This window comes from Lathamus discolor, chromosome 1 (genome assembly GCF_037157495.1).
Source record: "Lathamus discolor isolate bLatDis1 chromosome 1, bLatDis1.hap1, whole genome shotgun sequence".
NCBI lineage: Eukaryota > Metazoa > Chordata > Aves > Psittaciformes > Psittacidae > Lathamus > Lathamus discolor.
This window is the reverse complement of record NC_088884.1, coordinates 69,689,184-69,715,270: the sequence shown is the minus strand read 5'-3', so window position 1 is coordinate 69,715,270 and position 26,087 is coordinate 69,689,184. Positions and strand designations below refer to the sequence as shown.

Here is a 26,087-nt window from a genome sequence, read left to right as displayed (position 1 = left end):
TGTGTCCTCTTCCCGGAGGCCTTCCGCCTCCCTCCCACCCCGCGCCGTTCCGGTGAACTCTATGGTGGATCCGGGAGGAGCGGGCGCGCCGCGTCAGGGGGCGCCCTACCCCACTTCCGGCGCTCTATGGTGAGGCCGCGGCAGCGCCGCCGTACAGGATTGGGTGCGTTCCCGATGGCCCCGCGGCGCCGCGGCGGGCGGGCGCACGGGCCCCGCTGAGGAGCCGGCGGGAGGGCGGCCGGGGCCCTCCAACATGGAGCCCGAGACGCTGGAGGCGCGCATCAGTGAGTGCGGCTGCGAGCGGGCCTCCCCTCGCTCCCCTTGACGCGGCGCGGCGCGGCCCGGCCCGGCCGCGGGCCTGGCGGGTGGCGAAGGGGGGGCACCGGGGTGTGAGGGAAGGGCGGCGCTGGCGGTGGGGTCGCCCCTAGCAGTGTGTCAGAGCGGGCCTGCGGCAGGTGGGAGTGTTGGGGCCGCAGGTTTTGAGGTGTCGTGGAGAGAGCGGGAGCAGTATTGACCCTCGCTTCCCCACGGGGAGCTCTTGTCCACCGTGCCCTTCTCCCACCCTTAGACAAAGCGACAAACCCCCTGAACAAGGACCTGGACTGGGATGGTATCAATGCTTTCTGTGAGCAACTCAATAAGGAGCTAGAGGGGTAAGTGCTGTGTCCTTTCCACGGTGCGCTCTGGGTCAGAGGGCTGGGTTGTGATTCCACCTGGTGAAATCCAGTGTGGCTGCTCTGAGACCTAAATAGGCACAAAGCCCTTCAAAGTGGGGGTGGGTCCTGGTCCTCTGACAGAAGGGTCCCACAGGGTTTTGAGGTGTCTTGGTGCCTTAAATTTGCAACATGCTTTTCAACCCTGGATTCGCAGATAGACACACAGGCACCAGGCTTTCCATCAGTAACCAGCTAGTCTTTTTTTCCCTTCACTCCTTTCAGTCCTCCGCTTGCTACCAGACTTCTTGCCCACAAGATCCAGTCTCCGCAGGAATGGGAAGCTATCCAGGCCCTCACGGTAAGGGCATCTGCAGGCTGGTAGAACTGGATGGAGGGCCAGCGTGTGGGGTTGCTCCAGTCTGGCTGGAGGGACACGAGGAGCTTTGAATTCTCTCTGAGAAAACCCTGTAGCACCTGGGCCCTTGGGTGGGAGAAGGGAGAAGATGGTTCTGCAAGACCGGAGGGATGACTGGTAGGAAAGGTCTTGGTCCTAGGAAGGATCAGAGCCTCTTGGAATTGATAGAAAGCTTATTGGGTTTTTTGTTTTGGTGGACTTGGCAGTATTAACGGTTGGTCTCTATGATCTTTTCCAACCTAAATGATTCTATGATTCATAATTGTATTATGGCTCCACAGTGTGAAACCACACCAGTGTTAGTGAGCTCTCCAGCAGAGCCTTCCGCGGGTTATTGAGCCACCTCTGCAAACACTGACCCCAAGGAGGAAACCCTTCTTGCTTCCCTTCGGGAGGGTGCCTGGTCACCTGGGAGGGAAAGGGGATGTCCTCTGCTGTGAGGGTAGCCACAGGCCCCATGCCTGGCATATGGGGGATCTGGCTCCTGAAGCTGCTGCTGACCCCATGCTGGGGCTCACCTGGCCCCTCTCCCCAGGTGCTGGAGTCCTGCATGAAGAGCTGCGGCAAACGTTTCCACGATGAGGTGGGCAAATTCCGCTTCCTCAATGAGCTCATCAAAGTGGTGTCACCCAAGGTGGGTCTCAGAGCATCGTGCTGGATGGAGGGAATGGAGCCTGGTGGCAGGAGGGCTGTGGGAAGAAGTAGTGGCTGAGCAGAAAAGTCAGACACTTGCTGGGATGAGGGGGAGACAGGACACTGCTAGTAGGATGTTTAGTCCTTGTTCCTGGTGAATTTTCTGATGGGAAGGGGAGCTTTCAACCTTCTGCTCCAGGCTGATTCTTGATGCAGGAAGCTGAAGGCCAGCTAGACATGATGCAACCAGTGCTTGTGAGACTACTGGTTTATGTGCGTGCCTGGAGTCGCCTTCCCTGCATCTCTGTTGGGCTCTGTTTGTGCTCAGGAACGTCCCCCACCTTTGACATCGTGACCATGTCTCTGGGGTGTCCCAGTCTGGTTGAGACACTGTCAGAGGGCAAGCCCAGGCCTGGTCAGTGGTGCTTCGGCAAGTCCATCTGAAGGCTGAAGTCAGATAGGTGCTGATGCTGCTGTTCCTGCAGCAGAACAAGCTGTGCATGCTCTCCTGTTCAGTCAAGACAGCTAAGACCAGCAAATGTAGAGTTAAAGGAACCCAGACTAAATATGACTAAGGAAAACCTTCATCTGCCAGTCGCAGCTTGTGATGATGAATAGCCAGGGACAGTGACAGCAGCATCCTAAAGTCCTCTTGTTAGGCACCCTAGAGAATGTTTTCTACCTTAAGCCACTGGCCCTGGGTGGCATATGCAGTGTTTGTAGCACCAGTGCCTCCAGGAGACCCATGGGAGAATTGTGAAGGATGAGTGCATGGCAAGGGGAGAGCTGTAATGTTTGGACATCTCACAGCTGGGTGCTGGTCATCTGGGGCTCACCAGGCTCTAAAAGGTGCCACAGAGTTGTGCTGGAGAGTAAGGCTGGGCCCTGCTCCAGGAACTGTTACCCACAGTCCTTCCCCTCCTAGCCCTGCTGTCCCCTCATTCCCAAAGGACTTCCTTGCTGAGCAGCCTCTTAGCGGTATCCTTTCCTTCACAAGGTGACAGAGACTTGCCTGAGTCTTCCCACTTGTCCCTGCATGTCACTGAGGGGCTCCCACCTCTTGTGTTTCCTGTGGTGGAAACTAAGCACAGCACAGGACATGTTGCAAGGGTCTCATGAGCTTTCCTGCTTGCTTCCTCTTTCCTCCTCCTTGTGCCGTTGGGAACAGTCTCACTTTTGGGGGAGGGGAGGAGAGGAACAGACCAGGCTTGCAACGGCTCAGATCAGCTTCAAGCCACGTCTTCTCTCTTCCTCTAGTATCTTGGCAGCCGGACATCAGAAAAAGTGAAGTCAAAGATCCTGGAGCTGATGTACAGCTGGACACTGGGGCTGCCGCACGAGGTGAAGATCTCAGAAGCCTACCAGATGCTCAAGAAACAAGGTGAGAGGCAGAGTCTGGAAGGGAAAGGTGGACGGATGGTTTGGGCAGAATCTAAACCATTCTCCCTTTCCTGTACCTACACCCAGCACATCCCTCAGTCTGGCTCAGCACCAGAGGCAGGTGCCTTGAGGCTCCTAGCTTGGCAGAGGGAGTTGCTGGTGGTCTTTGTTGCTTGATGAGTCAGAGGGGACATCTGCTTGCTCCTATAGGGGATGGAGCACTGGGAAGGTCAGGGGCTGAAGGGCTGTGAGTGCTTTTGCAGTTGATGCTGGATTTTTCTAAGAGGATGTTTAAGGGGAGTAGAGGGCAGTTCTTCCATGAAAACACAGTCTGGGATCATGGGTAGTAGGAGCAAACCTACACACCCTGAGTCCCAGCTGGATTTGGTGGGCTGTTAGGGAAGAAAAGCCCTAAGTGGCAGTGCTATCCCCCAGTGGGCAAGTCCTGACCTCCCTCCATTGGTGTCTACTGCAGGGATTGTGAAGTGCGACCCAAAGCTGCCTGATGATGCTCCTTTTCCACCTCCTCCCCCTCGGCCCAAGAACATCATCTTTGATGATGAAGAGAAATCCAAGGTAAGGGCTCTGTACAAGGAGAATGTGAGCAGGCAACATCTTCCTTGCCCCAGCATCTGCTGTCCACTGAGGTGGAGATCCAGAAAGAGTCAAGGCCCCTCCTCCACATGCTGTCCTCCAGAAAACACATCACAGGAATGCTGAGGGCCCACTTCAAAATCGTGACAAAGGAAACAGCCAGAGGTGGGGCATGCGGCTCAGTTTGACCTTTGGAGCACTTAGCTGCAGGATGGTGCAAAGGGTGAAGCACTGACATTAGCCAAGCAGCTTCTGGGAGGTTTGCTGCTGTGTGCTCTCCAGGCTTCTGAGCTATCTGGTCACGAGGTTTAAATCCCAGCCCCAGATGCTGTTATCTCTTCCCCAACCCGAGCATTGCAATCTTCTTATTGCCCAACTACTTAGCCCCTCCTGGACCCACTCTACATCATGTTTCTCTCAGAATTGTGTCACCCCTCAGACAAGCCTCTGCACTATCAGTACTGATACATTTAAGCAAGTATTGGCTTCCTCTGAGTGTATTACTGAGTGCAGCAGAGATGTGATTCCAGTTTGCTGCAGGGCACATGTGCAGGCTTTCTCTCTTCCTCAGTACTGGTGCTGCTGTGCTCCAGGGTCTCCATGGTGCATCATGGGCAGGCAGGAGCCAGGAGCAGGTTTTAAATGCAGGGGATCTTCAGGGAAAGACCACAGCCACAATGGGAGAAGGAAGCGCAGTTGTACTACTTCTCTCCCTGGTCTCTGACAGCCCACAAGCTCTTGTGGCTTGGCTTGCAAAGGGCTGGCAGCGTCAGCTCCCTCTGTGAAATACAGGTTTAGGGCAGGGGTGTTTAGTGTTTCAAGAGTGCCCCTGGCTGCCACTTCTCAGCTTGGGCTCAGTGGTGTCCTCTTTTTTGCAGATCCTGGCTCGTCTCCTGAAAAGTTCCCATCCTGAGGATCTTCGGGCTGCCAACAAGCTCATCAAGGAGATGGTTCAGGAGGTACGGCTGGGGAAAATGGGAGCTGGGGAGTCGTGGTCTGCATGCTAAAGAGTCCTTGTGTGATTTTTTTGCCATCCTTTGTCTACTTGGAGGAATTGCTCTGGGCACTTTTCTGTGGCCCAAGCCCCACTGCAGCCCTAGATCTGTGGTAATTCCATTCCTGTTTGGCAAATGCTGGCCCAGAGATGATCTGGAGTAGGAGCTGTTTTGAGGGCAGTGTTGCTGTGCCTTAGTCCAGGGAGTTGGTGTGTTTGCCGGGCCAGCCTTTTTCCATTCCAAGCTGCAGACAAGGGCAAGGACGCTCTTCCCTATGTGCTTCCCCTCTAGGACCAGAAGCGCATGGAGAAGATCTCCAAGAGGGTGAATGCCATCGAGGAGGTGAACAACAATGTGAAGCTACTGACAGAGATGGTGACAAACTACAGCAGGGGGGAGACAACGGAAAGCAATGAGGACCTAATGAAGGTGAGGAAAGGCCATCCCAGCATTCTCCCTGGGCTGAGGTGACCCTTATCCCCTGAAGTTCCTCCTGCCTGTTTTGCACCCCCAGCTGAGCATCCTGCTTCTCGTCTCAGAATCCCTTTGTCCTCTTCCCTCAGGAGCTGTATCAGCGCTGTGAGCGCATGAGGCCCATGCTTTTCCGGCTTGCCAGTGACACAGAAGACAATGATGAAGCTCTGGGTAAGCATATCTGGCCTTTCTTACTCTGTCCCCTTCTACCTCCATTTTCTTTCAGGGAGCCTGTGCTTGGCAGCTGCCAGTCTGTTTGGGGTGTCTGCTTGCTGTAGGTTAGTTAGTCTGTGGCTTGGCACTAATCATGAGCACGTGGCAGCAATCGGCAGTGTAACAGGCTTCCTCCACTTCACTGTAGCTTGTCCTGCTGCGTCAGTATACCCTGTGCAGCAGCAACTGTGAAAATGCTGTCTGCAGTGGGCTGTATCAGTTCCTCAGGCCTTGCTTTGAAGGAATAGACAGAGCTGAAGTATAAAAGGCACTCTTGTTTCATCACAGCTTTCAAACTTCCCACCTATTCAATTTCAGCGGAGATCCTGCAAGCCAATGACAATCTGACACAGGTGATCAATCTCTATAAGCAGCTTGTACGGGGAGAAGAGATCAATGGGGAGACAGTGGCCGGTCCCATTCAAGGTGAGGAGACCTGGGGAATGGGGACAGGAAGGTTAAGCAGAGGAGCTCTACTGCTGGTTTCCTGCAGTGTAAGAAACGATTGAGAGAAGTGGAAAGGTGAAACCTGCAGGAGGTCTGAGTGGGGCTGGTGAGATGAGGAAATGGCTTGTAGAGATGACTGATGCACAAAGAGAGGGAATTGAAAGGGAGAGCAGAAGGAGAGTTTCCTCTCCCAGGGGTGAGGAAGGATAGAACACTGGAGAAGGTTTCTGTCTCTCAGCTTGTTCCTTCTTTGCAGGCAGCACCTCAGCTTTGCTGGATCTGTCAGGCCTGGATCTCCCAGCAACAGGCCCTTCCTACCCAGCCTTGCCCACCCTATCAGGTGGCTCAGCAGTCCCCGTGCCTGACCAAGGTGGCTCTGTCTCCTTGCTGGATGATGAACTCATGTCTTTAGGTGAGAAATCTGGAGCAAAAGCTCTTTGTTCTGTCCTTGACTCTGGACAGTCTGCATGGATGGTTCTCCTTGTGGCATGAATATGAATAAGGGAGAGTTCTGGGAGAGATGAATCATGAAAGACCCAAGAAGTGTCCTTAGTATGAAGGAGAAGGAGGGAAAGACCCTCCTATGATTCTGAACTTCAGTCCGATGGTCTTTTCCTGGCTAGTCAGAGCCTGCAGGGATGTGCCCCCTGATTTGCTCTGGGAGAACTGACCTGGCAGGTAAATCAAGAGTGATGTAATGGCCATCCCCAGATGGGATCACAAGGGTGGATCCCCCTCAGCTCCTCATGTTTACTCCTTGCAGCTGAAGTCACGAGCTGACAGCAGATGCATGGGACTTCCAGAACTATTGACATGGAATTCTTGCGAGGTGCCAGTCCTAGGAGGCTCTAGAGTCCTTCTTTTCCCAACCAAGTGTATGTTTCCTAAGACAGGTGCTTTGAGTACAACAGCATGGAGTAGACAGTGTGGTCAACTGGGCTTGTCAGCACAGTATTGTTCACTTCATGTCAACTGAAGTGAGAACTGGATTGTAACTGAGGATCTCTGGGCAGAAAAAACACTGCCACCTTCCTGACTCTCCCCCATGCAAGGATAGGAGCCAGAGATGGAGACCAGATTGGTGGTTCTGCCCTGCTGCTTCTGTGTCTTACTCAGGACACATTTAATGCTCTTGGTAGCTAAGCATCATGTTTGCTTTTATCCCTGGCAGGCCTGAATGACCCAGCACCTCATCCTCCCCAGGCTGGTGACAGCAGTGGCTGGAACAGCTTCCAGGTAACATGCTGGGAGCCAGGGCAGAAAGGGGGGGGGCGGAGGTGAAAGCAACAGAAGGGAGTAGGTAGGGAAATGTCCCACATCTGATGGTTGGTGCTGATGTGCAACCCTGCCTGGGGGGTCTCCTGTGCACTCTTTTTACAGTCATCAGATAGCAATGAACTCAACATCACCCCTATCACAGCAGCACCACCAGTCAAAGCAGATGCTGGCGCATCCTCCCCCAAACCTTCTCCTTCCACCAGTGGCCTGGATGACCTGGATCTCCTGGGGAAGACTCTGCTGCAACAGTCTTTGCCTCCGGAATCTCAGCAAGTGCGATGGTAAGCGGGGGCAGTGCGATCTCTCATCTCCCCATCATGTCCATTTCTGGGGTGCTGGAGCTGCCACTTCAGTGCCCTGTTCCACTCCTTGCTCTCTCTCTCTCCCTACAGGGAGAAGCAGCAGCCACCCCCCCGGCTCACCCTGAGGGATCTCCAGAACAGGAGCAGCTCTGGCACCACAGCCCACAATCCCAGCACTCTGCCCATGCTCCAGAGTGTTTCCCCTAACCCCACGCTGCCCCTGGCCTCGGATCTGCCTGCCCCTGCTGCACTCCCAAAAGCTGCTATCACACCAGCAGGAAGTTCTGCAGTCCCACCACGGCCTCCTGCCACCACGCTGCCCCAGGAGATCTCATTGGCCAACATCACTGTGCCTCTGGAGTCAATCAAACCCAGTGAGCCGGGGAGGAAGAGGGGAGCAAGCTTGGGGGGAACAAACCATGTGCACATGGAAGGGAAGAGTGTGAGGAAACTTCTTGCTGGTTGGATTTTGTGGAGGTTGACGAGGAGTAGTGTCTCTGTCACTTGTATGGAGTCTGGGTGATGGGCAAAGGTTGCTGCAGGACCAATTCCCTCATGCTGACTGCTGCCTGTCCCTGCCTTTCCCACAGGCAGCATCCTCCCTGTGACGGTTTATGATCAGCACGGCTTCCGTGTCCTCTTCCACTTCGCTAAGGATGCTCTGCCTGAGAGGCCCGATGTGCTTGTGGTGGTGATTTCTATGCTTAGCACAGCCCCACAGCCCATCCGCAACATTGTCTTTCAGTCTGCTGTCCCCAAGGTAAGGCAATTGATGGGGCTGAGGTCCCCAGACCTGGCCACAGTGCTATTCTGCTTCTGCAGGAAGGGCAGGCTGGGTGGAGGGAGCTCTGTGGGGCTGAGAATGAGTTGTGTTGCCTTCAGATTAGCAGAAACCAGCACAATACTCTTTGACTAGACTGTAGAGGCTCCCCATATACAGGAGCAGGGCCTCTGGCTGCCATGTCCCTTTTGGGAATGTGTGCTGCTCTTATCTCTCCATAGGTGATGAAGGTGAAGCTGCAGCCTCCCTCAGGCACAGAGCTGCCAGCATTCAACCCCATTGTCCACCCCAGTGCCATCACACAAGTCCTGCTGCTTGCTAACCCACAGAAGGTAACAGCACTGTTGCTGGGGCATGAGCAGGGGCTGGTCTTGCTTCCTGGGCAAAACCTGCCTACCCCATCCCTGTTGGGTCTCCTCAGCTTCCAATAGACCCACAGGGTTTGTGCCTCATGCCTTACTTTCACCCTCTTCTGACTTTATTCCTTCTCCCCCATCTACAGGAGAAAGTGAGGCTACGGTACAAGCTGACCTTCACTATGGGAGAGCAAACCTACAATGAAATGGGGGATGTGGACCAGTTCCCCCCACCCGAGTCCTGGGGAAGCCTCTAGGGCTGCACGTTGCAGGCCACTACACTGCAGAGTCCTTGGGAAGCCAGCCCTCGGGCTGGAGTAGCCCGAGGAGATGGGGAGGGCGGGTGGGGGGCTGCTGCTCACGCTCTATTCTCCAGGTGGCTGGGCGAGGGTCAGAGGGAGCATGCCTCGAGGAGGAAAGCAGAGACACCGGGAGGTGTTCACCCCACCAGACGTGGAGTGGAGTGCCTCCTGTGTGTGAGCAGTTGCCTTCCCTGCTCTTCCGAAGGCGACACTCCCCAGTCTGTCCAGCTTCCCTTCTAATCCTGCTTTCCCCCTCTAGGGGCAGTGGGGAACAAGGAAGGGGAGCTTTAACAGCCTCAGCCTGGGGCAAGGCCTAGCAAAGGAAGATCCTTTTCCTTGTCTGTCCCCTCTGCACTTCCCAGCCCTTCAGCTGCTTCGTGCTGTGTGGTGCTTGTCCCCCTTGCCCCCTCTTTGGAACTGGGCCCTGGTGGTTCCCTGTCTGATGGGATCCCAGTTGGAGCTGCTGCGGAGCGAGGCTGGATGGAGACTACGTGTCTCCAGCACTCTCCAAGCAGGCAGCTGCCCTTGCTTTGAGTGGGTCGGGAGGAGTCATCTCCCCATATCTCCGTCCTTCCAGCTGAATATGGAACTGTTAGTGGGAGGTGGGACCCCAGGGGCTGGGCAGGGCTTGTTGTGTGCCTTCCCATCCTTTCACTTAGGCACTGAGCCCCCATAGCGAGGAAGACCACACCTTCCCCATGTGCCACAGCGAGCTTTGGGGACTTTGTCCTGCATGCGTGTGCTGGGAGAAGTGGGGGTGAGTCTCCCTGCAGCCTCCTGCTGGACAGAGAGAGGAAGCAACACATAGTCTTCCTCCTGGCTGGGCAGCGGGGCTCGGTGGGGCAGGGGGGCTTTCTCAGTGTCTTCTCGCAGTGGGTGGGTGATGGACTGGGAGTCATGGAGAGGCTGGAGGGCTGCCCATCACCAGGGGCCACTGCTAAGCTCTGCTCTGGGAGGGTTCAGCTGTGCCTTGTGCACCTTTGCCTGGCTCCCTGTGCGGGGAGGGGGCCCACCACAGCCGCCTGATCACTGTGACACTAGAGCGGGGATCTGCAAACATGGAGGGGACCGGCGGGTGGCATGTCCCTATGGGACTTGTGACCGCAGGAGCCACTTCCCATCCCTAAACTGGTTTTAAGAGGGCCTGATCTTGAAAAGTAGGAACAAGCTGTGCCCTGCAGTAGGCTTGCCAGAGGTAGAAAGAGGCCTGGGCAAGCTGAAGGTGAGTGGGGTGCCTCACACTCATGGCCTGGGAGGCAGCGAAGGTGAGGTGTTGGAGCTGGATGCAGCGAGCAGTAGAGGAGAGGGGGAAGCAAGGTCTTTATGCTGGGCTTCTGCTGTGTCTTACTTCCCTTTCTGGTCTCTTTTCAGGGTTTTGTATGGGGTTTTTCTTTGCAGATCTTGTTTGGTTGAACAGACATGTATATATTTTCAGTGCAAAATTCTGTAAATGGAAGAAAACAAACAGATTGAAAACAAAACGCCCGGCGCGAACAGTCTGCTGTATTTATGGGAAATAAATAGTTCTTTCCTGATCCTGTCCCTGCCGTTTGACTGAAGGAAAGCTTTTTCCCCTCGCCTTCCCTGACTTCCACCCCGCAGGGTGTCATTTCCAGCTCATCCTGCCCCTGCAATCATCTAAATCATCCCCCATTCACCTGGGGCCTTGCCACCATGGTTTCCCCACTCCCATGACCAGGGAGAGAGGTTGGTGGAAGTCCCCCAGCTGCTCTCAATTCCTGTTTGTGAGGCTGGAAGCTGGGTGCTACCTGCTTCCCTCTCTCCCTAGGGAGAGGCTGTGGGCAAGGGTCAGTGCCCTGCATCCCATAAGGAGCAGGGCTTGACCTCACTCCTGTGCGCCACAGGACTGTTTGCAGCTTCACCACTGCTTGTAGCAGCTCGTCCTCTTCTTGCCCAGGGCAATTTTAGTGCAGGGGGGAAAGAGGGAGATCTGCTCTGACAAGGGTCTTGGGGGGGGCTTTTTGGCCTCTTTGCAAGAGATGCTTTGAACCCCTTAGACTTGATGCCCTTCAGTAACTACACTGCCTGTTGGGAGCACCCCTAGGGCTCATGGCTGGGGTATCAGACATGCTTGAGCCACGGGTTTAGAGCAACCCGGCGTTTGAGGCAGGGCTCCCTTGCTCCATCCCAGCTGCCAGCACTGCTTTGCTATGCCCTCACTGGAACCTTTGCCCCCCACTACAGAGCAGAGCCCAGCACCCCTCTAACTGTAGCGCTTCAGGCTTGGGGGCACAGGTGGAGTGGCCCTTCCGCCTCTTCTTCCTTTGCCGCTTGTCTCTGCCCACAAGCTGACCACTTCCTGCCCGCGCTCGTGCTCGTTCCTTTGCCACCGTTAAGCCAGCCGAGAGCAAACTGCAGATGGAGGAAAGTCCCAGCTGCAGGTAGCCAGAAACGAGGCAAGGTTTACATCTCTGAGCGCCGGGAGCAAAGGAGGTGGTGCTGGTGTGAAGGGGATGCTCCGACACAGACACAGAGCGGCTGAGCCCTGGAGCAGCTCTGCAGCGAGCGGGCAGCACCCGAGCCTGGGAACGGGGAGTTTGTGGTTCCTGTGTGACTGCGTGCGGGTGCTGCTGCGCTGTGCTCAGCCCCGAGGAGCTCTGCCAGCAGTGGGACAACACGGAGGAAGGGGCCTCCCCAGGGCACAGGGCAGCAGCTTTGTGGTTGTTCTAGAGAGCGTTGGTGATGGGAAGTGGGGTGGGGGGCACAGAAGGGGCTGCAGGGATGGCTTTGCTGCTAGACGTCCTGCATTTGTCACGACAAGAGGGATATGTGGCAGAGGGAAGAGAGCGGAGCTGTACCCATGAGCATGGAGCAGAGTTTGGGTGCCCAGGCAGGGCAGGATGTACATCAGACACTCTGTGTGCACTGCACAGCTGGCACGGACATGGGTTAGTGGTGGGCAAGGCAAGAGGGGGAAAAACAGCAGCCGAGTTGAGACAGCGCAAGAAACAGAGCGTGGGCCCTTGCTTGGGCTTGGCAGCGCATGTGCTTGTCCTGCCTTGTTATGTGTTTGCTGTAATAATATTTCCCCTTTAAGGCTGGGCTGAAGTTATTTATACTTGCAGGGTGGTGACAGGAACACAGAGTGGAGCAGGAGCCCTGAGCTGCTCTTACCTGCTCTGCAGCGCAGGGGCAGACAGAGAGGAAGGAAGCTCAGAAGAAGAGAGGGAGCCAGAGAAGGGAGCCCAGTGGAGGGGAAGAGAAAGCAGGCAGGGCATCCCCTGGGAGGGACGAGGGAAGGGGCCAGCCAGACAAACAGAAACAGGGGGAACAGGGGAAGGAGAGGTCCTCAGGGAAAAGCAAGGGGAGAACAGCTCTGGGGAGCTGAGGGGCCACCAGCGTCTGATGCCAAGCATTGCCGAAGGGTGCTGAGTGGGTACAGCCAAGTGGAGCGGCTCTTGCGGTCCCCTCCCAGCGCTCAAGATGATGAAAAAGCAGATCAATTGGATGCGGCAGCAGCTGTCCCATCCCAACATCACCGGCCGGTAAGGACTTCTGCGCTACCTGCACTGGAGGGGCTGGGAGGGAGCGGGATGCGGGTCCTGGGGGGCTTGCGCTGGGGCTGGGCTGACCTTCCATGGCCAGGGAAGAGGAAAAGAGGGAATGACCCTGAGTTTAGAGCATCTTCAGCATAACCTGAGGAGCTGTGGCTTCCTGGTGCCCGTGGGGCAATGGGAAGGCTGCACTGGTACTGCTCAACACTGATACGATCCCCAAGACCAGCTACTATCCATCCACCTGGAAACAGGCCTTTCCCAAGCTTGGCTTCCTCAGGATGCGAGGGCAACAGGGAAGGACCTTCTAGCCAAATGCCCTTGGCTGTGTAGCGACCAGGAGGGTGTTAGGAACTGGGACCTGCCTTCCCTGCTGAATCCCCACAGGCACTGGATGCTCTGCATAGTTCTAGCAAGCCCAGTAGCATGGGCTTCCTGGCAAGCCCTTTGAGGAGAGGGCCGGGGATCTTACAACTTCACACAAATCCCTCTGGCCCCATCCTACCTCTGCTTCTTCCTTATTTTTCTCTTTGCCTTTCCAAAGCTCTCCCCTTGCAAAACCCAGAACTGAAATTACAGGGCTGGGCCCTCCCTTCCCAGCCCCCTCACTGCTCCTTTCCTACAGCCACCTCCACAGGTTCCCTAGCGCTGGGAGGCTGAGCGGGACCAACCATGTCCCCCGCACCGCTGCACTGGTCCTTCAGGCAGCCCAGCAGCCCAGCCACAGGGAAGCAGCTTCTGCATCCTGGTGGCCTCTTGCTCTTCTTGCATTTCCCATAGGGGACCATGATCCCTTTTCCCATCCCTCCTCACTCAAGATGTCTCATCTCCATGTTAGATGCACCTCCTTTTTGCTAGTGCCAAGCAGGCAGGAGGTCTCAAGCAGCCTGTCCTGTCCTAAAGCAAGCTCTTCACCCGCTGCAGAGCCTCTCCGTTGCAGGCTGCGGTCTCACGTGATTTTGCTTGCCTTTAACCAAGCCACCCCCGTTTCCTGCAGCTCCACAGCCTCGTCCCCCATCGGGTGGTAAAGAGAAACATGAACTGGGGAAAAAGCAGCAGCAGTGGGAAAGCAAATGGGCTTCCTGGGGCACGGCAATGGCAGCAGGCCGTGAAGTGAGGTTTCCTCTACAAGGAGGTTCGGTGGTGATGGCAGCTGGTGGGATTTGAATCTGGTTTTGAGCAGAATTTGCTGCAAACCAGAAATTTCACTCCCCGATACCTGCTGCAAAACCAAGCAGAAAGCTGGTTTCATGTAGGTGTTTCTGGAGGGGCTTCTGTTGGTCTCAGGCCACAGCTTGGTCATGAAGATATCCTTGTTCTGGCACTGGTGAACCCACAGCCGGTGGCTACCATGGCCTGCAAATACATGTGCAGGCTTCAGAGCACTGCCCTGGATTTGGCTTCAGGGGAGTGGTCAGGAGACTTTACTATCAAACATCCCACCCTCGCCATGGCCCCACTACCCCTGTCTCCATCTGGACATTTTGACTATGGTGCTCTGACCTGGAAGCTGTGTCTGATGGGTGTCCACCAGCCAGCAAGGTTGGCCGCCTTGCCCTGTTCCAGCTGCATGCCCCTGGGTTCATTCCACCCATAGCCCTGTGTACGATGGTCCAGGCCATAGCCAGTGCCTCCCGCCCCCAGAGAGTGGCGGGTGAAGGCCACCCCATCTGCTGATGGCTCTTTCTGCTTCCTCGGCAGAGCCCAAGAAGCGACGGAGCTGCTGCCGGCAGATCTGCTGCAGGTGAGGTGCGGCAGGGCCGGCAGGCATGTGCCTGCTTGTGCCTGGGTGTGGGACCTGCCCCGCTCCTGCCTGCGGTTTGTCCTGCCAGCATGTCCAAGTCGTGGGGCTGGGATCTGCCCATGCGCCGCAGGGCAGCTCCAGGACCACAGCAGGCTCCTGCTATGGGAAAGGGCTTCTCCGGCCACTCACAGAGGGATGAATCTCGACCAGGAGCTGTACTCCCTTTTTGCTGGACCAGGGATGATCTGCGCTGCAGCAGGATGCTGTGCGGGCCACTCACATCAGAGCTGGGTGTTGGGGAAGAGATGGTCTTGGGAAGCCCAGCCCATGGCTGGCAAAAGGGCTTCCCCAGCCCCACCTTTCTGCCCTCAGATCGAGCAGAGGATTGAGCCAGCCAAGCGAGCAGCTCACAGCGTGTCCAAGAGGCTGCAAGCCTGCCTGCAGGGGCAGTGCGGCTCCGAGATGGACAAGCGAGTGGTGAGTAGCATCTTCCACGTCAGCCCGCACTTCCCTTAGCCCCTCCATGGTTCTGAGAGCTCCACTTTTCTTGGCAACCCTGACAAGCGCCAACTTGGCTTAATTATTCTTGGTGATTAAACTGGTTCGTACATTTGAAGCCATGGCAAAGTGGGCTGTGCTTGGTGAGGGCCTCCATCAGTGTCATAGTCTTCTACATGGGTCTATTTGAGAGAAGGCTGGAGGTTTTCTAACCAACTATAGAGCTTTGGTGCATTGTTCAGCTAACCGGATCCTGGCTTTGGATGAAGGAACATCCAAAGGGCCCTTCCTCAGGCTCCAGGGCCAGTGGGGATGGGTGGGCCAGCGGAAGATGTGGGGACCCAGTGAAGGGTTTGGCCACTTGCTGTCATGCCATGGTGGCATGCTTCACGGGGAGGGAGCTGCCACATGCCAGCTCACCATCCCTTTCCCAAAACCTTGTCTCTGTGCAGAAGAAGCTGCCCTTGATGGCTCTATCCACGACAATGGCTGAGAGCTTCAAGGAACTGGACACTGAGTCCAGCCTTGGGTAAGTGCCAATGGGAGAAAGTGCCAGGGGCGACCCCAAAACATGCTGTCAGTGCCATTGTTTTGACTTAGGGGCTCCCATGGCCAAGCTGAGCTGTCAAACCCTGTCCTCAGGGAAAATACTGGCACTGGAGTGGGACAGGGGACAGACAGCGCCTTCAGCCGGGGGCTGGCTCAGGGTCACACAGGAGTACTGGTATAGAGGGGGGTGCCGGGTCAGAGAGTGGCATGGTTTCAACTCGCAGTCTTTCCTATGCAGGAAAGCCCTAGAGATGGGCTGCTGCATAGAGAGCTCGCTGGCCAAAATCCTGGCCGAGTTCGAGATCATGCTGGAGCGCGATGTGCTGCAGCCACTCAACAAGCTCAGTGAGGTAGGCCTGGATGCCCTCCTGGCTCCATTCTCCCATCCCATCACCCCTTCTCACATCCCCAAGCCTTCCCCACTCACCCTGGGCCCTCTCTCCCCAGGAGGAGCTTCCCATCATCCTGAAGCGCAAGAAGACCCTCCAGAAGCTGATTTCTGACTGGAACACAATCAAGAGCCGGTATGGGACACACTGTGGTCAGGGGGCTAGGGCATCCAGGCACCCAGGATGAGAGACAATGTTCTGGGAAGCAAATTTCCAAGTGCCATGCTGGGTTTCTCTGGAAGAGCAGCATAGCCATGGGTCATTTCCACATCATGAGTCATGATGGCTCATCTCAGGAATGGGGCTTGGGAAGGGTCCTGCAGGCCCTGGGTGTTTCAGTCAGCATTGCTGAATGCCTCCCAACCTAACCAGGTTGCACCCTTTTGTGCAGCACCATCTTCTGGGTGAGGGAAATGAGAGGTACTGGCCTAGGGAAAGCACTGCAGGGCAGTACCTGGACTCGCTGTCCTCCTCATGATCCCTATACCCCTTCTGCACACCCATCCCACCCCATGTCCCTGGAACTGAGACTGTAGGTGTGACTCTCCTCTCCCACTCCAAAGGCTGAACCAAGCTGCCAAGAGCTCCAGTAACAGTGCTGGCACTGGTGCTGGCCCAGGAGCATCTTCCGCTGCCAACAAACTGGAGATCTTGAAGGAGGAGGAGGAAGAGGTGAAGAGGAAGGTGGAGCAGTGCAAGGTGAGATGTCACTTGCTCTCCCTCATGGGGCACCGCCAGGTCTGCAGACTTGTTTCCCGTCTCTGATTCCATCCAAAGGGACCCTATGCTGAGATGGATGCAGCCAGCCAGTATGTCCTGCCCTCTGCAAGCAAACCAGTCCCTCAAGGAGCAGAAACAGGGGGATGCCCCAAGCCCACGGAAGAAGTGGAGTTAAGGGTTCAAAGCACAAGCTTCTGCAGAGAGGAGGCTCCAGGGGCTACAGCAGGGAGCTTATGGGGTCCCCTTGGGCTAGGAACCAGCTGAGCTAGGATCTGTGCTGGGTGGCCAGGGACTTCCACATCAGCTTTCTCCATGTTTCTCTGAAAAGTCCAGTGCCTTGTCTGGCAGAGCCATGGGCTCATTGGAGCTGGAGGTGCAGGGACCTCTTGTCCTGAGACACTTGTGTGAGTACCCTCATTGCAGGAGAGGTCACTGCCACTATCCAAATGCAAGCAATGAAGGCAAAGAGAAATGCCCCCACGGTCCCAGCCTGCCTCCCCACTGCACCCGGAAACCCTGTGTGGACAACTCACAGCCTGGACGAGAGGGTTTTGTGAAGGTGTCCCCTCTTCCTCAGGTGCCAGGGAGCGGGTGGAAGATTGCTCTTCTCTCTGTCTCCCTTCCCAGGATGAGTACATGGCTGACCTGTACCACTTCTCCACCAAAGAGGACAGCTACGCCAGCTACTTCATCAAAGTAAGTCCTCTCTCACACTCCTCCTCAGCATTTGAATGTCTCTTGGAGTATGTCTGAGCCATGCCTTGTCCCCATCCGCACTAAGCCCTCTGCTTAGGGCAAGGGACAGCCCCAGGCACCAGCAAATGCCTAAAGCTATCCTTGCTCCATGCACTGCAGGTTAATGCCATCACTAGCACCAACTACTTGTCCTGATGACCTTCCCTCTCCAATTTGCCCTCTACCCACCACTACAGACATGGTCCAATGACAACAAGGGGGTTCCCCTTGCAGCTCCCCCTTTGCCCGGTCTGCATGTGGGCACAATTCCTGGTGGGGGCTCTCTCTGAGAGGGGCTGATGCCAAAAAAAGCACTGTTTGCCTGTCCCATGTCCGGCAGCTGCTGGAAATCCAAGCTCAGTACCACCGGCAGTCCCTCGGATCTCTGGACTCAGCTCTGGCAGAGCTGAAGGAAAGCCACAGCCAGACAGGTACCCACTGGCTCTCCATGCAGCCCAGGGAGGACTGCAGCTGAGCCCAGGGGATGCAAATGTGGCTTGTGAGGCTGGGAAAAGCAAGTTTTCCCCCACTGTGCCCGCTGCTGCCTCCTACATCGGGTTGGTGGGTTGGGAACCACACCATGGGGATGCTGCCTCTGCCTCTGCTCTCAGTCAGAGGGAGACGTCACTGTGGCTGGATGCCAGATGGCCCCAGAGGCCACCATCCCTTCTGACATTCACCTTCCTCTTCCAGAGCCCTCCTTCACTGCAGACACCCCAGTGGTGGGGTACTACGGTGTGCCCCTAGAGACACACCTCAAAAGCTTGGGCCGGGAGATCGCGTTGCCCATCGAAGCCTGTGTCATGATGCTGCTGGCCTCTGGCATGAGGGAGGAGGTAGGCAGCACTCCTGACCTCCCACCACCCTCCCTCCCTCCCCGAATGCAGCCTCCCCACATCCCTTCCCTCTTCACCCCATCTCCAGGGACTCTTCCGGCTGGCAGCTGGTGCCTCAGTGCTGAGGAAGCTGAAGAACAGCCTGGCCAGTGGCTCCAATGAGCTGGAAGAGTTTTACTCAGACCCCCACGCCGTGGCCGGTGGGTGCCGGCGATGCAGCGTGGGGGACATGACTGGGCAGTCCCTGCTGTCCCCCAGCGCCATCACCCCCATTGCTCCCCCTCCTCTCTCAGGTGCACTGAAGTCCTACCTGCGGGAGCTGCCCCAGCCTTTGATGACCTTCGAGCTCTATGACGAGTGGCTCCAAGTGGCCAGGTAGGTGCAGGCTTTGGGGCAGAAAAGACTGGCAGGGCTCAAATAAACCCAACTCACCTCCCTCCATCCCTCCCAGCACTCAGAGCAGGGCTGCTCGGCCTCATTTGCTGTGTGGGGAGAGACACAGCACCTGGTCTGTCCCATGCTCAGCAGAAATCCAAACAGCCCAAAATCTTGGGGAACAGCAATAAAAAACAAGTCAGTGGGAGGAGAAAGGCTGCAACCTTTTATACTGTAGAAACAGCATATTGTGTGAAGACCCGCTTGACCTCAATGGTGTGAACCCCATGGCCAGGGCCCAGTTTGGCCTCTTGCTTTTGGGATGGAAGGGGTGGTGAAGGAAACACAGCAAAAAGCCATGGAAAAGGGGAGAATATCTTTCTGAAGGGATCAGCTCCATGCCAGTGAGCCCCATAGTCAGGGTGAAAGAGGGTGCTCACCCCTGGGCCCACCCAGAAGCTGTGTTTGTATCATATGAAACCCTCTGAGCCTTTGGGGTGTGATTTTGTCCTCTCTGGATGCCTGCTTAGCTGCCCAGTACAGGGCAGGGCCACAGCTCGCACAGGGTGGCTGACACTGACCATCTTCCCTTGCACCCTGTCCCCCTCTGCCATAGGGAGCAGGCTGAGCTCTCCACTCCTCCTTCTCTCTTGCAGCTTAAAGGACGATGAGAGCCGCATACAGAGCCTGCGGGACACCTGCAGTCGCCTGCCCCATGAGAGCTACAACAACCTGAGGTGTTTTGCGAGGACAGGGCTCCTTCAGCAACCACTGGGGCAGCTCTTCCTTCCCCAGACCCATACATACGGCCTGCCTGAACTCCTTTTACCCACAGGTATCTGATCAAGTTCTTAGCCAAGCTGGCTGAACACCAGGAGGTGAACAAAATGACCCCCAGCAATATCGCCATTGTGCTGGGCCCCAACCTGCTACGGTCACAGCAGAGCACAGGGTAAGACCTTGCCTGGAGGGAGGGAGGCAGTGCCCTGGCCCCTGCTGGGGTGCCTTGAGAGCAAACACCATGGGAAAGGCTGATCCAGCAGCCTTCAGGCTGGTCTAAAGCACCTCCATCCTCAAGCACTGTCCCTTGTCCCCACGGTCCATGACTGGCACGTCCCTTCACCAAGCATGTGTCCTCTTGGCCACACTGCAAAGCAGCACAGGGAGTGGCTGAGACCTGGAGAACCTATGACATGAATGGCCTCCAACCCCAATTCCAGGGATTCCAGGACAGGGAACAAGGCCCACCTACTGCCCTACCACCGCCCTCAGGAATGAACACCAGGAGGGTTAACAGCCCAAGATCCTTTTTCTGATGCCTCCCCCCACCTCTATCTCTCAGAGACCCAATGCAACTGGACTTGGCCTCCGTCTCCTCCATCCAGGTGGTCAGTGTGGTTGAAGCCCTCATCCAGAACGCAGAAACCCTCTTCCCTGGAGGTAGGGCCAGGGCCTCCCCTGGGGAGTGACAGCCCAGGGAGGAGGAAGAGAAGGGGACATCTCTCCTTCCCAAGGGGGAGGGAAGCAGGGGGGCTGCACCAGTCCACTGCCATGGGATCATCGGGGGAAGCTCTGGGCAGCAAGCCTCTCCTCATGGCATCTCCTTTCTCTCTGCACAGAGGTAGATTTCAACGTCTCGGGCATGTTCATGCCACCTGCAAACAGCAGACTTAGCGAGGCCACCCCACTGGAAGAGCTGACCCTTGATGTCCCTCCAGCCAGCACCCCCACTCTCCCAGATGGAGAGGTGTAAGTCTGGTGGGAGCTGGGGGCTGTCCCAGCTCTCCCCATGTCCTCCCACATCCCACCCCATACCAGGCCTACCGTGCGCAGCCAAAGTCTGACTTGCCCCATTCTCTGCGCAGCACCTCGAAGGATCCTGAGCCCAGGTCATCCCCAGCAGCAACCAGTCCATCTCCTGAAGCTGCAGGGCCTCCAGCTCCAACGTTGACTGACGACACTGCGCACAAAGGTTAGGGTGCCCCTGATGGCACAGTGCTTGGGAAATGACACCCCGCAATGCTACCTCCTCTGCTTTGCCTTCATCCTGCATGAGAGGGTGCTGGGGATGTCCCTGCCACCAAAGGAGAGTAAGGGCATCTGGTTGGGGCAGCATGGTCAGGATCCAGCCCTTCCTTGTGTGCTCCAGCCCCAGACAAGGTGGGACTGTGGGATGGGTATGGTAAGTCCTCCAGTGTCCCGTGTAAGAGCGGTCAAAGCAAGTAGCCTCTTGTGAAGAAAAGAGGATGGAAAAAGCCCTCAAAAGCTGTTGGGTCTCCAGTATGGGAGCTGGGCAAGGGGCAGTTTGTCCCTCCGTAACCCACATCTGACACCACAGCCCCCTCTGCCCTGGGGAGAGACCCCAGCAGAGAAGACCCCATCCCACCTCAGCTTTCTTTCCAGGCAAGCGCCCGGCTCCGGCCCGACCCATGATGGCTCCCCCACCTGTGGCCCAGCCCCGCAGCACAGCCCCGGCCCTGGCAGCCCCCAAGCACGCAGCCAGCCCCAAAGCCCTGCCGCGACGGATGGCCGGGGCGCCCAGCCGAGCCCCCTCCGTGCCGCCGCCGCTCCCGCCACAGCCCGCACACCGCCACAGCCACGATGCCCCATCGCCGTCCTGCAGGCCTCCGGCCGGCGAGGCCGATGCAGCCATCACCGCGGACTGTGCCCCCGGAACCGTGGACGAGGGGCAGCCGCTGCCTGAGGCCGGGAGCCCCTGACCACATGGCCCATGCAGAAGTGAGCAGTGAGCGGGATGGGGTGCAGTGCCCCCCTGGGACCCAGCAGGCACTGTGGGAACACGGGGGTGGCCTGAGGGATGGCACGCCTCTCCAGCTCCTCCATTTGCCTATCGCCTGCCTCACCTTTCTCTCCCGTCTCCACAGCTTCCTTCCCTGCACCACCATGTCCCTGCTGGGCCCAGCCATTGCTGAGGGACCCAGGGGCCTGCTCAGGTCTCCGTGAGGGCCTGGGAGGGCAGGAGGTGGACGGCGGGGAGGCAGTGCTGGGGCTCGCGTGGGCAGGTTCTTCTGCAGGTACACAGCACCCATCGCAGCCCTTCTGCCCCATTGTGCCATGAAATGCGTTGCCTCAAGAACACACACATACATATATGTATATAAATACATATGTATGTTTTGCAAAGAGGTTATTCAGGGAGGTGGTGTCACAAGCCACAGGCAGGTATGAGCAGGGCTCAGCAGTGCGAGGTGCTGGAGGCTGTGCGCCCGCAAGCTGCACACGGGAGGAGGGAGCTCTGCAGGGACGCCAAGGCGGAGAGGGGCGGCTCGGTGCCCAGCGGATGGCGGCCGGAGCCCTCAACAGGGGCACACGCACGTCCCGCCCGTAATGGCGTCCCTCAGGCACCGCCGGGCAGCAGGGGGCGCGCTGCTGCGGCGAGGCCTCCCCGGGAGGAGGTGGCTGAGGAAGGTGACTGTAACCAATCGGCAAGAGCGCTCAGGCTTTGTCCCGCCTCCCCGCCGCTTCCCTCGGCAGTTGATAGGGCTGCGTCGCTGTCACTTCGGCCCCGCCCCTTCCCCTCGAGAGCGACAGGGCAGCGCGGCTGCCGCTCAGCGCGCTCGCCGCCTCCCATTGGTGGCGGCGGATGCCGGGGGGCCGTCATTGGCGGGCCCGCGGGGCGGGGCGGGGCGCGGAGGCCGGCCGGCGGCCCGGCGGGCGGTCGGTCGGTGGGCTGTGCGGCGCCATGGCGAGCTGCCGGCGGCTGAGCGGCGCGGGGTTGCGGGAGGTGCTGGGCCCGGCGCAGGGGCTGCTCTTCGACTGCGACGGCGTGCTGTGGGCGGGCGAGCGCGCCGTGCCCGGCGCCCCGGAGCTGCTCGAGCGGCTGCGGCGCAGCGGCAAGGCCGCCCTCTTCGTCAGCAACAACAGCCGCCGCTCCGTGGCCGAGCTGGAGCGGCGCTTCAGCCGCCTCGGCTTCCGCGGCGTCCGCGCCGAGCACGTCTTCAGCTCCGCGCTCTGCTCCGCGCTCTTCCTCCGCCAGCGCCTCCTCGGCGGCGGCGGCGTGGGGAGCGGGGACTCGGGCGGCCGCGTCTTCGTGCTGGGCGGAGAAGGGTTGCGCGGCGAGGTGCGCGACGCCGGCCTGCGCCTGGCGGGAGAGGGCGAGGCGGCGGCCGCCGAGCCGGTGCGGGCCGTGCTGGTGGGCTACGACGACCAGTTCACCTTCGCCAAGCTGGCGCAGGCCTGCGGCTACCTGCGCGACCCGCAGTGCCTCCTGGTGGCCACCGACCCCGACCCCTGGCACCCGCTCAGCGACGGGCAGCGCACCCCCGGTGAGCCCGCGGGCCCCTCTCCCTCCCTTGCTGCGCCGGGGGGTGCGGGGCTGGCCTGGGTTGGGATTCCCCGTCCCAGGCACGGGTGAGGAGGTTCCCTGAGCACCAGGGTGCCCGCGTCCGTCCCTGTCAGCATCCCTGCCCCTGGCGGGACGCTGGGTGCTGAGCTCCCCGCAGCCGGTGAGCCCGTGGCTACGTCTTTTTCTCCTCCCTCTTCTCTCCAGGGACTGGCAGCCTCACAGCCGCGGTGGAAACGGCCTCAGGCCGCAAGGCACTAGTGGTGGGGAAACCGAACACGTACATGTTTGATTGCATCGTGGAGCGTTTCGGCGTCGACCCGTCCCGCACCCTCATGGTGGGAGACCGTCTGGAGACAGATATCCTCTTTGGCAAGAACTGCGGGCTCTCCACCATCCTCACCCTGACGGGTGTCTCCCGCCTGGAAGAGGCGCACGCCTACATGGCCAGTGACAGCGCCGCTGCCAAGGATATGGTGCCCAATTACTATGTGGACAGCATTGCAGACTTGATACCAGGTCTGGATGAGTAGCAGTCTGTATATGTGGGGGCAGAGGGGTCAGGTTCCGCATCCCAGATCTCCAGCTGTTCCCATATCTCTCTCACTGCCCTATTTCCTCAATTCCTGGTTTCTTCACATTCCAGTGCCCTTCTCTGGGGGCAAAATGGGGGGGTTGGCAGGAGGGACCAGGGTTCAAGTTGTCTTCTTTCTGCTGAGAGCTATCCATGATGAACAGAATCTTTCTCTCCCTTATATGCTAGCTGCCAGTCTCTCTGGGATAGAGCTGGAGGCCCTGAGCTCCAACATGGGGGTCACATCAGCGTGTATGTGTGGCCTCACCCCCTGCAGGGGTAAGGGACTGGGGGTCTTACTGTTTTTCTCTTAGGTAACCAGTGGCGGCCTTTTACTGCTGTCCCTTTGCTCATAGCTCTTTAACTTCAGAGCTGCATCCTTGAGGTCCTTGTAGTAAGTCCCTCCTCCCCAGGGATGTCACCCACCAGGTCTCTGTCAGTGCCAGGGCATGTGGAAGGAGTGTGCTGGGGCAATGAATGAGAGCATCTGTGCTTCCCATGAGTGAAAGGGAGCATTGCCTCATCTCTTCTCTCCCCCTTTCCTTAGAGATGTTTCCTTCGCTGTCCCTGTGCCCCAGCTCAGTTAATAACTGTGCCAGTGTCTGTCTGAGGGACTATGAGAAGGGAAGAGACTGGTTGAGAGGGTTTTTTGTGCCAAACTGACAAGCTGTGATTGCGCACAGCGGGGCTGCGGTTGTACCTTGTTTTCAAGCACCTTTACTGAAGGGGCTTGTGAAGGAGAGAGGGCTCCTAGACCACAACAGCACAGAAATATTGGACTGTCCCCAGTTCTCTCCCCTCGGTTGGGTTTTGCTGTAGTACAGTGAGAGAAAAGGGCTGCTGGGGGTCTGTGCTGCAGCTGCTGGTGTGCAGGTGAGATGGTGGTGGTATTGTCACTGCTGTGGATGTGTCACAGCCCTCAAATCCATTCCTTGCTGCTTTGTCTTTTTACCTTTTTTTTTTTAATTTATTTCTTGATCTTATTTATTAAACTTATTTATTGTTCAAATATTGTATTATTTGTATAAAGTATGCTGACTGGTTGCACCAAGGAGACAGGAGGCAGTGCCTTTGGGCCTCCCTTACTGTCCACGTCCCATGTTGATGTTCTTACACTCACCGTGTCTCTGTATATAATAAAGTGTGAGCGTGGGCTGGAAATAATCTCCTGTATTCGCTTGTGGTGTCATCAAGGTGATAATAGCTGTAGATATCTTTGAGCCCTCGAAAATGAGGATGTGGCAAGACTCACTCAAGGGGGTGCTGCTGAGTAGGCAAGAGAGAGGTGGACCATGTCTCGTGGGCAGCATCTTCGAGCTGCTGTTTGCCGCTGTCTCTTACTGGGGTCTGGAACTGGAGTGGAGGGTGGGCATGGCTGGTGGGGCTATGGGGTAGGGCATGGGGTCTGGTCAGGTGCATTGGAGCAGTGAGTGAGGCTATCTGTGCCACCCAGTTCACAGCATGGGTGATTGCTTGCTGGGGAATACTGAGTTCTTGTGCTGTGCGTCAAGTCTGCCCACTGCTAGTCAGGAGGACCCCATGTGGCCCTGCACAGTGGTGTCCAGCTCTGCTAGAGCAGGGGTGAGGTGCCACCTCTGTCATGTAGCTTGCAGAGGGCTGAGAACTGTCCAAATCAGGTTTTGCTGTGGCCCTTCTCAAGTACACTAAGCTTTGAGAGAAGGAGATGTGAGTGTTGCTGTACCCCTGCAGGTGACCCTTACTGGGCTGTAGCTTGCCATCCTTTGTGTCCTCTCCCTGGGTTTGGCTGTGACCCCAGGCAGGAAGGAGAAAACAGCTGGGAATGTATGTTGCCCCCTTTTCTCATACGGGAGCCAAATTCTCCCCTTTGCCTGTCAGACCCCTTTAACAGCTGTCGATGGTGACCAAGCATCACATCTCCTTGAGAGATCAGTTCTTCAGCTCAAGAACCGATCTCGGTGTACATCAGTGCTGTGTCAGCTCACGGCAGAATTAGAGGCAACTTACTGGCCCTAAGACAATTCCAGCTACTGAGAGTCTTCCCCCCAACTCCCCAGTAACTTAGGAAACAGCCCTCTAAAACAAAAGCTGACCCAAAAAGCTCTTGGAAGACTGCCCTTTATCTTAATAGGTCCCTTCATGTGCAACTTTCTCTTCTTTTTGTCTGTCCCATCTTCAATTAGACAACCAGAGGACTGGTGCTCTCTTAATGAGTGTCTGACCAACACTTGCATCATCAGCCAGAGCAAGATTGAGACCTAATGTGTCTGCTAACCCTGGCTGCTGAACTAGAGAAACCCAGACCCTGATTTATTTTTCAGAGCTCTCAGATCTTATATCAGGCTGAAACTCTGAGTGCTGTTATTGTGACTTGTGGCCACAGATGCCAATGCTCAGTACGGCTCAGGCTAGACTGAGTTGGTTAAACGAGTGCGTACAGAGGAGACAGTGCACAACAAGAGCATCCCCAGGAGATTCCCTCTTTTTTCTAAGGTGCTTGAGGATGAATGCTCTGTTCTTTCCAGCTCTCCCAGCCAGCAGACAGGAGGTTGGAGGCTGTGGTCTCCCAGGCTGGCACACCAGAAGTAGAAGGGAACCCAGAAGCTCATCTGAGCATTACAGCCCATGTTCAGGCTCTCTCCAAAGAGATTTTGGAGTTCATCCTTTGGATCCCAAATGGTGAGCCAGCCGAGGAGGTTTTCTTTTTAATGTGGCTGCTGCTGAAAACCGAACTCAGCAGGGGCGGTGTTGATCCCTCTTGTTAGCATGGGACTTCTCATCCGGTGCACCTCTCCCTGAGGGCTTTGCTATGAAGCAAAGGTGTACTTGGAGCAGAAGGGGAATAGGCTTCACCTTGCCTTCCCTTGGTTCTTCATGTAGCTGACGGCACCAGGCACCTGTGTCCTACAAACGCTTCCACTCCCCAGCGATGGAAGCAGGGGGAGAAGTGCTGGTTTTAGCCACGGGGCTGTTCTTGCTTTGAATGGGGATGAGAGCAGCACTATAGGGATCCATCGTGTCTGCCAGGTTTGGTCTTGTGTGGC

The 26,087-nt window shown here is 57.1% G+C and overlaps 3 protein-coding genes across 4 annotated transcripts; all 3 read left to right on the top strand.

Moving 5' to 3' along the window:
- Positions 1 to 3: 3 nt before the first annotated feature.
- On the top strand, positions 4 to 10,361 carry GGA1 (golgi associated, gamma adaptin ear containing, ARF binding protein 1). Its single transcript, XM_065678825.1, has 17 exons — positions 4 to 284; positions 569 to 653; positions 939 to 1,014; positions 1,607 to 1,705; positions 2,962 to 3,085; positions 3,560 to 3,660; positions 4,557 to 4,637; positions 4,965 to 5,102; positions 5,237 to 5,318; positions 5,679 to 5,786; positions 6,064 to 6,219; positions 6,979 to 7,043; positions 7,188 to 7,366; positions 7,478 to 7,761; positions 7,978 to 8,147; positions 8,390 to 8,500; positions 8,671 to 10,361. The coding sequence occupies exons 1-17, from the start codon at positions 254 to 256 to the stop codon at positions 8,779 to 8,781; spliced, it is 2,001 nt and encodes a 666-aa protein (XP_065534897.1). The 5' UTR covers positions 4 to 253; the 3' UTR covers positions 8,782 to 10,361.
- Positions 10,362 to 11,173: 812 nt separating this feature from the next.
- SH3BP1 (SH3 domain binding protein 1) lies at positions 11,174 to 21,331 on the top strand. 2 transcript variants are annotated; one of them, XM_065678798.1, is made up of 19 exons: positions 11,174 to 12,332; positions 14,043 to 14,085; positions 14,458 to 14,562; positions 15,036 to 15,112; positions 15,371 to 15,482; positions 15,580 to 15,656; positions 16,085 to 16,220; positions 16,869 to 16,937; positions 17,317 to 17,407; positions 17,670 to 17,812; positions 17,901 to 18,012; positions 18,106 to 18,187; positions 18,844 to 18,924; positions 19,023 to 19,139; positions 19,530 to 19,627; positions 19,807 to 19,936; positions 20,053 to 20,159; positions 20,591 to 20,926; positions 21,073 to 21,331. In XM_065678798.1, exons 1-18 carry the CDS (start codon positions 12,271 to 12,273, stop codon positions 20,905 to 20,907), a joined length of 1,959 nt encoding a protein of 652 aa, XP_065534870.1. In that variant the 5' UTR covers positions 11,174 to 12,270; the 3' UTR covers positions 20,908 to 20,926; positions 21,073 to 21,331. The 2 variants fall into 2 exon arrangements, with proteins under 2 accessions (XP_065534870.1, XP_065534862.1); XM_065678790.1 differs by having other exon boundaries at positions 20,591 to 21,331.
- Positions 21,332 to 21,829: 498 nt separating this feature from the next.
- On the top strand, positions 21,830 to 24,228 carry PDXP (pyridoxal phosphatase). Its single transcript, XM_065678811.1, has 2 exons — positions 21,830 to 22,473; positions 22,698 to 24,228. Exons 1-2 carry the CDS (start codon positions 21,891 to 21,893, stop codon positions 23,021 to 23,023), a joined length of 909 nt encoding a protein of 302 aa, XP_065534883.1. The 5' UTR covers positions 21,830 to 21,890; the 3' UTR covers positions 23,024 to 24,228.
- Positions 24,229 to 26,087: the final 1,859 nt, after the last annotated feature.